The sequence below is a fragment of the Prunus mume genome, linkage group LG8, assembly GCF_029339155.1.
Source record: "Prunus mume cultivar Tortuosa linkage group LG8, ASM2933915v1, whole genome shotgun sequence".
NCBI classification, from domain to species: Eukaryota; Viridiplantae; Streptophyta; class Magnoliopsida; order Rosales; family Rosaceae; genus Prunus; species Prunus mume.
Window position 1 is genome coordinate 15,510,914 of NC_142705.1, and position 14,574 is coordinate 15,525,487.

The window sequence follows — 14,574 nt, forward strand, 5'->3', positions numbered from 1 at the left end:
CAATAAGAAATCCATGAACCTTGAGATGATCGTAATTTAAATATATAATTTACGTAAAGTTGTTGCGTACGTCAAGGTTGACAACAAGTTTTCATTATAAAACCTAAAAAATAAAAATTACACAAGAGTGAGCTGATGCAGCATTTCTTAATCATGAATGGAGTCGATTCTTGTCATGCTCTTGGCCTTTTCATCTAATGTTGTTATATTAAGTAATTAATCTCTCTATTCGTCTCCAAGATTCTAGCTAGTAATTAGCTGGTTTTTGATTTGCTTCACTTTGGCTTCCCATGAGGAGCCATAAACTTATCGAAAAAAACTTTTTGTTTTTATTTTTCAGATAATCTCTGTGTTGTTAAAAGGTTCGGACAAATACATCTTACAAATGATGTCGAGTGAATTTTTATATGAGTTTGAAACTCCCAAGTACGAGCACTCAATGAATATTTATGTGTAAATCCCCCAAATCGCTTGTACAAAAAATAAAAATAAAAAATCTGGTGAAATTTTTTATATGATTTCAAATGGCATGAAAAACATTGTTGATCAACGTAAATCAATACATAAACTCAAGGCCAAGCGCAAAGCCCACCATTACCCTAGGTCCAGATTGTAGCCCATCTTTCATTCTGACAGAAGCTTCGTCTCTGCTAGTAATTGAAAATAATGTTTTTCTCATTTGATAACTCCTTTGAGATACGTACGGTTCTCCTTTGGACTGATACTTCGTCAAACTATACACATTTATTTATTTTATATAAAGATGCACAACTACGCTACCTGGATCTAATTTGGTGGGCCGGAATAACACGTGATAAGTTGACCAAACAAAATTGTTAATCAAAAGAATAACTCGTGATTAGATTCCTAAATCATATTCCCCCTATTAGTTAAAACAAGTAAAAGATTCTATTTTGGCACTAATAATAAAACAAATATATATACATAATTTTCCTTATTGTAACTAAAGTGCACACATCCTTCTTAGAGTTATTTAATAATATATTTCAACGATCGAAATTGTCTATTATCAGGTTATCTTTGCAAAAAAATCATCGAATTTTTTTTAAAAAAAAACTTAAAAATTGAACAGTTCCGATCATCGATTTACATCCCAGAGATATAATTAATGGTACTATTATAAGGAAATAAGGACCATATATGGTGGGAGGCATGCACCATGACTTCATGTAAGCAAGTAATAAAAGAAACATTTATTTCAAGGCATGCAAGATGACTTGATAAGTTGATAGCAATGTGCTGATATGGTAGTACCAAACCTCCCAAACAAAAGAAATTAAGAAAGAAAGAAAGTCTTGGCAGTTGGCATGTGTTGTATGTGCAAAAACTTGGACTTCTCTACTTCACTCGGCATATTCGCATATTGATCTGTGGGCCAATGCCAAGCAGCCACCGTGGCCTGCACGCCATGGATCATTGGAATATGCTCCATTATCTTATTATTAAGTCAGTCAAGTTGGAAAAACTGTTCAAAATTAGACAGAAATGCATGTTCAATTCTTAAAGCACCCTAAACCCATGTTTTAAATTATTTCCACATGTGCCCACGAATACTGGACCTACCAGCAATTCTCACACTGCTAATTTGGACGGCCTCACGATGTCCACATGAATTCTATGTCACGGGAGTTTATTTATTTGTTTTATTTTTTTATGTTTGGGTCAATTGGGGGGTTTCTTTGTTGTGATTCTCTAATAAATATTTTATGATAATGATTGTTTATGTTTTTCCTAATCTCGACTGTTGAATTGCATATTAATTCTACCTACATATCTAATACATCGCCCATAATTATTGGAGCCATTCTCAAAATCTAAGTCATCACTTTCCATTTTCTGCTGGCTGCAGGTCTCATCTTTTATACTTTACAATCAAATTTTTCGGCAGTAAGATTTTTTAAGCATATAAAAAATGAACTGAATAGTCAATCAACCATTTGGCTGCAATTATTCTTTTGGGCTCAAAGACGTGGTTGCTAGATGAGTGAGGCTGCAGGAGCAAAAGATCTTACATTTGAGTTCTGTAAAGTGATGAATAGGTTAAAAAAAAAAAAGGTATACAGAAGCAAACTTCATTTTGATAACTTATTTTAAAATTATTTTCTTTTTTTAATTTTGAGGAACAAACGATTTTCTTTAGACATTAAGTTGCAGAAACTGCATCACCATATCTGCTAAATATATTCATAATAATCTAATCATAAAAATCACATATTCTGGATGATGCTAACACCATAGAACACCCACCATCTTGTTACATGGAGAAATTAAACTATAAAAAGGGAAAGGAAAAAGAATCCCATAATATAATCCCTTAAGCATATACTAATAATACCCCAAAGTTCATTACGTTGATCTTCATCAAATTCTCGCATATTATTCAACCATGCATCGGGGGAGATTTGGCAACCTGGACGGCTTGAACTCCGCGGCGTTGAATGGCCAAAGCTTTGAGCTGCTCGAGATCGCCGGCGGCTACATGATCTAGTTTGGTGGTCTGGAGGGGAAGAACAACTGGTTTGTTGGTGACCTGTGGAGCGGTGCGAGGGTAAAAGAAATCAGTGGGAAAGAAGTTGTATTGAAGACCCGCCATGGAAAAGTAGGGAGCAGAAAGGAGTGTATTTAATAACTACTGAGAGATGTTGGTTTGGTGGACTTTGGCAGAGAGACTATCACATGCTCTGGTACCTAATACTTTGGTTTGGTTTATATACAGCAGGGGCTTTGCTGTTCATATGAAGAAAATAAAAAGTAAGGGATGGGCTGAGGGCTATGGACGCCAGTTCTTATGACCTTTGGGTTAGGTGGGCTTAAGCCCAGGTAGGTATATATAAAAGTACTCCATGCATGTTTGACGGTGGTTACTTTGTGTAGTTGACTTAGGAGAACATTACTATTATTTTTGAGTTACACAATGTAATCTTATATATATACTAGCCCCTTAGAACATACTCACGCAAGTGCCAATTGGTTTTCTTTTTTCTTTTTAATTTTATTTTTAGAATTAAGAAAATATAATATGGTAGTTATGTTCCATATTATCTTATTTTGTTTTTAATTTTATTTTTTTAATATGAAAAAATGTGAATTTACCATATTACCCTCATTTAATTAATAATTTTAATTCTTAATGTTTAAATTAACCAAGGGCACTTTCTGGTATTTTGAATGTCTCACCATTCTCTGCTTTTAGCTTTATATATATACCAGTCCCCTTCTATATACCCTTTAGGGAACTCTACAATTTTTTTCCCAATGATCCAAACCATCTATTTTTAAGGTCTTCATTCATAGATCATCCTTATAAAAAATTAGACAAATCGGAAACCGTTTCGACATCCAATTGTGTCTTACAAAATCAATGAACACAATGCTTCAAGAAAGTACTAAAATTTCAATAACTCAAATGAGTGGTCAAATGATATCGGATTCAAGTAAGTTCTTATAGAGATGATCTTTGAATGAGTATTTACAAAATAGACGGTTTGGATTAGTGAAATACAATCTGAAGTGGGGCCTACAATTTCATCTAAATGGAAGCTTATATATATAAGAATTTTACCCTAATTGATTTTTGGGAGCTTTAGTTTTAAAACATAATATAGTTTACTAATTTGGAAGATAGGAATACAATTTCATCTAATTAGCATAAGGCCAAAGACCAAAATGTAGTACCTAATTTTACAAAAATACCATTAAAAAATATCAAAATTACACATAATGCCTTCTAAAGCAAGCATACTATGCCACATGTCCATATCTAGTCACCACCGCCGGCCACCACCGACCATCACTGCTGCCCACTGCAACCGGCCACCACCTACCGCTGGCCACCGCCACCACGACCACCACAGACCACCATCGCCCCTTGCGGCTGCCACCATTTGCAAGGGACCAATTCCGTTGCCTTTTATTCACCTTTAAAAAAAGATTTTGTGTCATTTAATCTAGCCACAACTGCCGCCACCACCACCACCACCGGCCACCCACCGAGCCACATGCCACCACCACCCACCGTCACCGCAGGCCACCGACCACCACCGTCGGCCTCTGCTGCAGCCAAGCCGCCACCGCCACCGCCTAGCCGGCCTGCCACCGTCTATAAGGGACCAATTCCGTTACCCTTTATTCACCTTTAAAAAAAAAAAAAGATTTTGTGTCATTTAAGGGACTCAAACCTTGACCCTCAAAGGAGGAAGGCTCACTCACAAACCACTACACCAAACTTGATTTTGTAATATTTATTCAGTTATACAATATTTATATAAACAATCAACGGTTTTTTTAAATTTTAAAAAAATCATTTCAACACTTTTTCACACAAAAACAACAAATAAAAACTGAAAAACTGCAACAAAAATACAATGTAGATATCAATTTATGTTAAAAAAAAAAACAAAAATGAAAACAGCTTCAAAAACAAAAATTAATTTTATTGAAGCAAAATGGCGGAACCAATAGGAACAATTTTATCCAATTTTGCAATTTTGAGTTCCCTTGCTCTTGGGTAGTTCTATTCTTCTCTTGGCCACCCAATTCCTCATCTGGGTAGCCTCTACTCTTCAAATTGGTGAGGTTGAAGGCCAAGGAAAGAACAAAAATCCAATTCTAATTAAATGAAAACTGCAATGCAGTTTCTAAAAGTCTAATTTTGAGTTCCCTTACTCTTGGGTAGTTCTACTCTTCTTTTGCCCACCCAATGCCCCATCTAGGTAGCCTCTACTCTTCAAATTGGTGAGGTTGAAGACCAAGGAAAGAGTAATTAAATAAAAACTGCAATGCAGTTTCCAAAACTGCCATGCAGTTTCTAAAAGTCCAATTTTGAGTTCCCTTACTCTTGGATAGTTCTACTCTTTTCTTGCCCACCCAATTTCTCATATGGGTAGACTCTACTCTTCAAATTGGTGAGGTTGAAGACCAAGGAAAGAGCAAAAATCCAATTGTAAGTACCAAAACTACAATGCAGTTTCTGAAAGTTTGTGCAAAACTACGATGCAGAACTTGTATAAAATTTCACTGAACTAAAGCTTAAATGGTATTGCAAAATATCATATGATAGTGATGGCATCAACCATTTCCAAATCAAGACAAATGCATAGTAAGTCTGCATGCCACATTCCAAGTTCAAAAAGAAACTGAAGAAAGGTCAAGAAGAACAAGCAAGATATATGAACTAAGAGAAACATACTCGTCATTAACAAAATTCCATGCAACTTGAGCAAGAGCATTTTAAGCTACTTTGAATTTCTTTATTGCCTCAACTAGCGGTTTATATGGATGGTTTACATTAAGATCAAAAGCAAGAGTTGCAAGAACAGCTAAAAAACCAAAAACCACATGACTGCAACTAGTAAAAAGAAACCTAAACCAATCAAATCAGCAACTAAAAACAAAAAAAAAATTAATGCCAACAACTAGTAAGAAACAACCAAACCAATAAAATCATATAATCAAATTAGAAACCGCATTGCAAAGTATGGAAAAAAATAAACATATTAATAAGTGAGGAACCAAATGGAAAACCATGATGAAAGTACTAAAACGGAAACCATTTGCCATAGTTGATTGAACATACCATTTGCCATAGTTGATTGGCTGAAAATTCTACTGACACTTTTACTTCTAAAATAGGAAGAAGTTGAAAGCCTAAGCAATCCCAACAATAATAAATTATTTTTTGTAGCTTTGTAGCTTTAAGTATTGGTCTCGGTTGACCACTTCATTTGATCTACTGAACTTGGGCATGTCGGCGCTCACTAATATTTTTGATTAAGAATATCATAAAAAGATAAATTGAAATCCATGAAAGACTGGAATCCACTAGAAAATAGAAAAAATCCTAAATTTGATTAAGAATATCATAAAACTAATTAATACAATGTTATGAGTTGGCTTAAATAGAAAACCAAGAAATCCTAAAACCGTAGGGAACCCTAGGTTCTAGAATATTCCTAAAACTTAACTAATAAGAAACTAATTAAAATCATATCAGGAAAATAATATCCTTACTGATAATTTATTGTAAAAAAATATAAATATAATATAAATTTTATCATGAAATTAAGCAACAAGAAAATCCCAATGATACATCGTCATTTTTTTCCTAGCGCCATAATTGATGCTTACCCAGAATGTTCCTCTCTTGCACAATTTCCTTCCAACTTTGAGCCACTTTATTTTAATTAATATTTCCCTCCATAAATGACCCATATATCGTCATACATCACAACCCAAGGATAATTACTATTTATATGTATAAGATTAATAATAAAATAATTTGCTATGTATGTATAATAAAAAAATTCTGAATTTTTTAGTAATTTTTCAGAATTGTTTTAGATTTTTTTATAAAAAATTTTATTCGATGATGTCAGCGCCCTCAGGCAACAGCTCAGGCTGATCTTACCTTGGGCCTTACTTGGGCTTGGTGGACCCTAGCTCTTGCGTTTGCGCTGGATTCACCTTTTGAGGCTTAGGGGGCCTTTTGCTTGGGCTCCTGCGATGGAAGTGCTCTAAGGAGTTGAGCTACTAATTTTCTCCATTGCGAGTTAATTTTGGAGTGGGACGTCAACTCTCTTCAAAATGAAAATAGAGAAAATTCAAGAGTGGTTTTTAACTAAGGAAAAGTTGTTTTAGAGCCTCTCCTACTGAAATGGACGATATTCAAATAAACTCACACACACATGCTTGGACTCGAATTCAGGACCATCTTTGGGGAGCTTGGCTTCAAATCATTACACCAGTGGATCCTTAGCAACTAATTATAAGGAGTTTTATCAATCGAGTGGATCTTTAGCAAATAAGGAAATTTTATTAAACCAGAGGATCCATAGCAACTAAGGAAATTTTGTTAAGCTTGATGGAAATGTATGGTCTCAAATTTCGAGGATTTCATGATTGTCTTGTACCAATTATAATAGCATGCACTAGTGAGGGTCTTATCTAAGGCTCATTGAATCGAATTAGTTAATTGTTGGAACAAATTGTTGATCCAATGGTTAAGAGATATGATCTCATCTAAGGACGTTATCTAATACCCTCACTATAGAATGACTCCTATAACATAGTGATCAAATGAAATATTATGGACAGTTTAGCATAATAATACTACTACAATAATATTTCCCTATTTTAGACGAGATCGTCTACTTATTATAAAAAAAAACACAAAAACTTACTTAAATAATAATAGTGGTCCCTATTGAATTTTGTTGCATATTGAAAAGTTAAGGGAACTAGCATAAGTTTATAAGGAATTGAGCTACTCTTCTTTTGCATTGCGAGTTAATTTTGGAGTGGAACATCAACTTTCTTCTAAAGGAAAATGGATAAAATGTAAGAGTGGTTTTTAACTAAGGAATTTGTTATAGGGTCTCTCCTATTGAAATTGATGATATTCATCTAAACTCACCCACAGATAGTAGGACTCGGATCCAGGACAATCTTTGGGAGAGCTTGGTAGTGAATTCTTAGCAAGTAATTATAACACTACTACAAATATTCAAAAAGACAACACTGAATACACAACGGTTGGCTTCAAACCATTGTAGTAGTTTCTTTCACAATGGTTAATACATAACCGTTGTTAAAAGGGGTTTTTAAGCGTTGTGGTTTAGAGTATTTGGTTTCTGATTTTATTTCACAACTTTCTACAACGGTTTTCCTTTCAACCGTTGTAATTGAAGCTTTTAAAAAAAACACACGGAGTGAACAGTGGCTCAATTTTTTTTTCTTAAGCCCCGATAGTTCTCATTCTCTCTTATCTCTCTTCTATCTTTTGTCTCTCACATCTACCTCTCTCCACTCCACGGTCTTGTTCTTCCCACCTCGTCGCCTTGCCTTTGCCACACCCATAGACAGCGAGACTCTGTCTGTTTGCAGAAGATGGGTTTCAATTTATGGGTTGGGTTTTAATCTAACCATTTGGGTGTTGGCTTGTGGTCGCGCTACTTCGATCAACAAAGGTAAAGAAAAAAATATTTAAGGTTTCAATTTATATTGCAGCTGTTTGTAGAAGAGGCACATTCCTCGTTGGTCATCCTCAAAACTCTGACCCAACGACGCAGCCTCTCTTAATTTTAACAGAGACCCATTTCCATTTTCAATCCCCTTTCTCTCTGCCTGTTACTTTCTAAAAATTCTTAATTTTTCCCGTTGTTTTTCATTTAAATTTCTTAAAATTCTGCGTCTTTTCAATGAACCTCAATTCTCAAATCCATGGGAGGCCAACCCATGTTTCTATATAACCCACTTTGTCATTCTCTACCTGGGTTTCACCAATGCCCCAACCATAACAGATCCCGCCTCACCTGAACCTAACGCTTTCTTGGTTTTGCCTCAAAATCTCAGCCGTCCCATCGAGACCCACCTCATAAAATGAAGGGCAAGAGCCGTTTGTTCACGATCAGGCTCGTCACTGCTTGGTACTCATCCAACATTAGGGTTCTGCTGCTGAACAAGTACTTACTCAGCAACTATGGCTTCAAGTACCTGATCTTCCTTACCATGTGCCACATGACGGCCTGTTCTTTGCTCAGCTACATAGCAATTGCTGGTGAAATATATGGTGCAGAGAAGAGAATGGCAAGTCTTGCTAAGGCTTATCCCAAATTGGTGAGTAGATGAAAGCTGAAGCCACCTTCTGTATTTTGTATATGGTTACTTTTTGTGTTCTGTTTTTACAAGTTGCCATTGGATTTGTTCAAACAAGTCAGAAAGGAGACACTGTTGGAACCGTCAAACCTTAGGTTCTTCCAAATCCCTAATTTTTCTTCATAGTGGGTTTGTGTTATTGATTTGCAAATTTTATCCAAATACTGAAATTGATTTGATTGTGCTATTATTTTGATGAAATCAGGTTAAACAATTTAGTTATTAAAATACTATGTGATTGCTTTTGATAAGGTTTTCTGTTTGGTAATTAAAAATTAGTTGGCAAACCCTGAAAATCGGTATTTGTATATACTGGTTCTTTTGTTACAGGGTTCAGGATAGCTTTGTTTTGGTAAGTAGGATATGCTGCTATTTGGGTAGCTCTGTTTAAAGATATGTTCGTTCTTTTTCTAAAGGGTTTTAATTCAAATTCGTTCTTATACTGGTTTATGGGACTGTGGATTTGAATTTGATAATTTTTGTTTTGGTAGGGGAAAGAAAATTTGGGAGTGTGATTCTAGGAACTGATTGCAATGTTTTAGCATAGTTGACGTGAAGAAGACTGGTTTGGGAAATATGTGGGATGTGAAAATCTGACTTGTAAATTGGAATTCTGTTTGTGGACATTAGTGATGAAGAGAAAGAATTCAGAAAAGTTAAAATTCATAATTTTTTTGTTTGTGGGTTTGATTTACCAAGCAGATTTTTGCTGATTTTTGCGTTGAATGGAGACTTATTGAAAACTTAAAAAGTTTGTATATCCTAATTTCAAAATGCAGAGTTTGGTTCTATTGTTTTTTCCCTTTTCATGGTCTAATAATTTTGCCATGCTTCCACTCTTTGCAGTTGCTAGGGACTGGAATGGATACGCAGGATACACCTCCTTCAGTGTTGCTATTCTTTGGCAAGCAAAGATTTATATTTAATGTTGGAGAGGTAAGGAACTCAAGTACATACATTTACATCTTGTTAGTTTTGTAATATTAAAAGTAAGGTGATGATTCAATTATTGTCTATGAAATAGTAATTAGAGATCAATGATAAACCTGTTGTTAAGTAATATAGTGTCTCTTACTTTGCAACTCTCACTGCAGGGATTGCAACGGTTCTGCACTGAGCATAAGATTAAGTTATCAAAGGTATAAGATATATGAGATCCTTAACCATTAGGTAGGTAAGACCAAAAGTGGGGCTCTATATATATGCTTGGTGGTTAGCGAGAGAGAGTGAGTGGTACTTTAAAGGGTGTCAATGGCTTTTGAATTTTACTTATAGGAACTGCTGACTGATGCAGTTTTGCATGTCCTTGGTTAATGCATTTATGTTTGCTCTACACAAATGATAAATTTTTAGGAGAAATAGAGATTTAAAGAGAGAAGTTATGGATCCTAATGGAATTTCTTTGATTACATATGCTGTTTCTCCAAAGCACCAATGAAGAAAGCATTTAGATTTGATGGGTTTGATGTGAATGGTATGAATTTAGATCTGGGATTTTTGATTTATTTGTGAATTAATTTTGTTGGGTTCAATGAAATTATCACCTAGCTGTAGTTGACTTGGTGTAAATCACGTATTTGGTCTACTTAAGTTCTTTATCGTACACTACGCCAATATTGCAAAAACACGTCACTTAAAAGACGTCGGAACTTGAAGAAAGCGTCATGGCTTTAAAATTGGCTACAAACCACGTCAGTTGTTATAAAAGGGACGTCTTAAGGCATCTAATACGGTGATAATCAAAAACATATTTATAAAAGACGTCGGTTGTCAAGAAGAACCGAAGTGCATCCAAAACACGCTACACACTGTTTCACTTAAGTTGTCCCTCTCAGCTTCACCAAAAACCGTCGTTGTCTTTCTCAACCTAATTTTTCACGCCCCGCTCAATGTTAAGTTTCCCTCTCCATGAAAATTCCCTTCCCTCTCGATGAAGCCCTCTCTCCCTATCTGAGTTCAAACCCTCTCTCTCTCCCTCTCTATCACATCTCTGCACCTAAACCCTCTCTCCCCAGGTCAATCTTTTCTAAGTCGGCTCTCACATCTCAGAGAGACAGAGGTAACGAGGAGGTGGACTTCGGTGTCGGCTTCGTCACGAGGATCGACGTCGGCGCCGTCTTCTGGATCGTCGTCGGCCCCATCTTTTGGATAGTCGTCATCGCAGGTAACTTCTCTTCGAGGTCCAGAGAGCGAATCAGAAAGACAGTCGAAAAGGTGATGGCCATCGGTGTCATCGACAGAGTGAACGTCGTCATTGCGCTCGTTGCCTGCTTGTCGCTGTCACGGTCATCGCGGTCCTAGCCTTTTAGAGAAGAAGATCGGCAAAGAGTTTCATTTCATTTTCCTCGACTCTCCGACCTTGACCCCAACCCCAACTCCAAATCCTCTCTTCGATCTCGGACCTCAAAGCAAGGCTCTCTCTTTCTCTCTGTGCTACCACTCATATGTTTAAAGATTTTTGTGATTCTAATATTACAGAGAGATTTTAGAGATTTCAGTTATATTGCTCTTTGAATTTTGAGTGATAGTTTAGTTTCTGTAAGATTCCCTTACTATTTTAATGAATTCACTGGTGACTATTTCACTTATATATTTTGTTTGTATTGTTTTTTGTTCTTCTGTATAAGATCCATATCTCTTGTTTGGGAGTCTGCAGGATCTTGTGGACTTGCTGGTTGAATGTGCCTCTCATATATAATGTATGTTTATGTTTTGATTTTTATTTAAATCATATGAACTCCTAAGTGCATTGACAACTAAAATTAATTGATTGGTTTGTGTAGCAATAGTGTAACTTGTGGATTGGATTTGCTTGCAAGTTTGAATATGAATATATGCTTATCAGAATAGCTATAGCTTGCAAGTTGGAACCACATTATTAATTATGTGGATATAATTTTATTTTTTCACCACCCTTTCAGTATGTATATCTTTTGCTTTGAGGTAATCTGATTATTTTTATGATTTTCCTTTTAAGGTACAAAAGAGCCCCCGACCAATTCGACACAAAAATAAATAGAAACATAGTTCCAATAAAGGGAACCCATGGACCATATTCTTCTCCAATCTGAGTTCATCTCACGGGACTAATATCAAGCACGGTACTTTTGTTAACTAAGTTCCTAAGTTGTTAATGCCTATATGTTTTTTTAACAGAGACTTGGGTTTTTACAATTTAACTGGAGGAATCCCACAATCCATGAATGGTTTAAATTTAATTCACTTGTAAGGATGATACTGCAGTTGTTCTCAAGTCAAGGCTGAGGCATCTGTTTTATTGTTGGTGGACCTCATATTCAACATTTTTTGACACTTGAATTTCTGTGACTGTCCACCCTTTCCATTTCATTTCTTAACTTCATGTTTTGTAATGATTTTCCTCAGGTAATTTCTAAACTACAATACATTGACCTTTGGGAGTAAAATATCTGACCAAGGTACAATTCCTTGACCTTTGTTGTTAAAGTTAGCGTCTGGGTTCAATATTTTGTTTTGAATGAGGCTTATGTTTTGTTTGGTTTAATTTGATAATTGCTATTGGTTATATATATATGGTTCTATTTGAGTGGGTTTAATTTGGTTCTAATGCAGAGCAAATCCTCTGTTTTATTACTTTTCAGTTTTATCTCTCCTTTCATTTTATTTTGTGCTTGCTCATTTCAATTTTAGGCTTAATCACCCAGACTATATCTTCTAAACTTCGTTTTCTTTTCTCACATGGTTATCAAGTTTGGCTTAATCGCCCAGGCTATTTGTTCTGACAGATAAGTTTGCATTAATTTTATGGTGTTATTCAATTACAGGTAATTTCTGGATTAGCAGCTGATGGAAGGCAAATTCTTGGCAGGACCAAGTCTGAAGCTAACAACAATGAAAGCCTACATGGTAGTATATATGTCATTAACTCTCTCCGAATCTCTCTCTCAGTAAAGCAGGTAATACTGGATTAGTCCTCAAGCTGCTGTCATTCTAAAGTTGCATAGATCTTTTTGCTAACTTTAGGTTGTTGCTAAACAAGTTTATGTTTAAGGTTATTGGGATCTCTTTCGTGCAGGTCCTTCCGACACCACCAACTTGAAAAATGTGCAAGAAGGCAGAGCTAAGTCAACCCAATAACAAATTGATGAAGTTAAGATCAAATTAGTAGAATTTGTGAGATCCATTATTTCTAATTATAGGTAGGAAGTATGTATGTAATAGAATAAAGATTGGTTGATTATGTAATAATTATTGAATCTTCAAGTTTTATGAAAGAAATAATTTTTGAGTGTATATGTTCGTTAAAAGCAATATAATTGGTTTTCTAGTTAAAATTGTTGTATAGAATCATAGGAAACCAAAAACTAAAATGTAATAGCTTGGGAACTTATTAGACGACATATTTAAAAATAATAAAACGATGGTTTAATTGAAAAAACTATCGTTTGTACATATAATTAATGATTGTTTCAACACAATATCGCCATCTTTATATACAATCAACGACGCTTTTTAACAAAATATTGACGTCTTTATCCATAAATGACGATGGTTTTAATAAAATAATGTCGTTTTTTAAACCAAAACTATCGTCTTTGCCCATAAATAACGACGGTTTTTTATAAACCGTTGACTTTACCTATAAACGGCGGTTTTTAACAAAAAATTGTCGTCTTGACCTCATAACAACGACAGTTTTACCAAAAACCATCGTCTTTACAGATAAACAATGACGGTGATAAACCGTCGACTTTACCTATAAACGACGGCAGTTTTTAACAAAAAATTGTCGTCTTGACCTCATAACAACGACAGTTTTACCAAAAACCATCGTCTTTACAGATAAACAATGACGGTGAAAAGCCGTCGTAGTTTGATACTCCAAAATATGGTGGTCGATTTAACGACGGTCTTCAAAGTATCACAACGACGATGAATCACCATCGTCTATTTCGTTTTTTGTAGTAGTGGTATTTGCCCAAATAAAGACGTTCTTTATGGTAATTTATAAAGTATTTTGATTCTGTTTTCTGGCATTTTCCTTTGTTTCTCCAACTAATAGATGTAGGGGTTTTCCTTTGTTTTTGGTTCACCAAATGGTTTTCATCTATTCTAATAATCCATTAATGGTTTTCACTTATGCTACAGCCTATCTATTCTCAAGCAGCTTGAGTCCTAAAATTCTTGAAGGCTTGTTGGGAGCAAGTTTGTCAACACATGAGCAGATGGATGAAGTCAAACATGAGTGAGCAAGTTTTGTGACCATTATGTAGAGTGATGAAGTTATGGAACAAGATAAACACAATTTTTTTATTGTGAAAATTGTTGTAGCGTACATGCATTGAATTTTAATTGTAAATTGTTATTGTGGTATAAATTATTAGTGTGAATTTCCATTAATTTTCATAGCGAATGATTCCTTTGGAATTTTGGTAATTTTGTGGGTTTTCCAAAACGTCATTATCTATGCTCTTTTCAACAGTGGTTTTCAATAATAACCGTAGTGGAAGGTGTTAAACCACAACGGTTTTAAGTAAGAACCGTTGATTTAGTTAGGTACTTTGTTGAGTGGTGCTGACCTTGTCTTTGGTCCTGAAACTCATATGAAACCGAGGTGTGAGTAGACAATTGTTCGCACTCCCGCTTGACTATGGTAGGGTGGTGTTAGTATGTCGTGGTTGAATTAGGGGTAGACCCGTTTGGATTATTACGATGTGGGCTGCGGCCCTAAACTACTTGTGTTTGTGCTAGGGGGTTAAAACCTCATATGTTAGAAGTTTGGGGAAAGTCCAAATTACAGGGGAGACTCTGCCGAGTTTTCGGCAGAAAGTCTCATGCCCTTACTCCTCTTTTGTAAAAGGAGGATATAGTTTAGTGAGTGGGCCCGACCTCGGGGTGATGCCGGGGTTTCCACAGGATTCG

At 35.5% G+C, this 14,574-nt stretch overlaps 1 protein-coding gene across 4 annotated transcripts; it reads left to right on the top strand.

Annotated features, from left to right (window-relative positions):
• The first annotated feature begins 8,008 nt into the window (after positions 1–8,008).
• LOC148914825 (uncharacterized) lies at positions 8,009–12,945 on the top strand. 4 transcript variants are annotated; one of them, XM_089042151.1, is made up of 7 exons: positions 8,009–8,634; positions 9,520–9,609; positions 9,768–9,812; positions 10,103–11,372; positions 12,058–12,110; positions 12,477–12,608; positions 12,728–12,945. In XM_089042151.1, exons 1-4 carry the CDS (start codon positions 8,398–8,400, stop codon positions 10,109–10,111), a joined length of 381 nt encoding a protein of 126 aa, XP_088898277.1. In that variant the 5' UTR covers positions 8,009–8,397; the 3' UTR covers positions 10,112–11,372; positions 12,058–12,110; positions 12,477–12,608; positions 12,728–12,945. The 4 variants fall into 4 exon arrangements, 2 of the variants coding, with proteins under 2 accessions (XP_088898277.1, XP_088898276.1); XR_016122453.1 differs by having other exon boundaries at positions 8,627–8,768; XM_089042150.1 differs by lacking the exon at positions 10,103–11,372 and having other exon boundaries at positions 8,011–8,634.
• Positions 12,946–14,574: the final 1,629 nt, after the last annotated feature.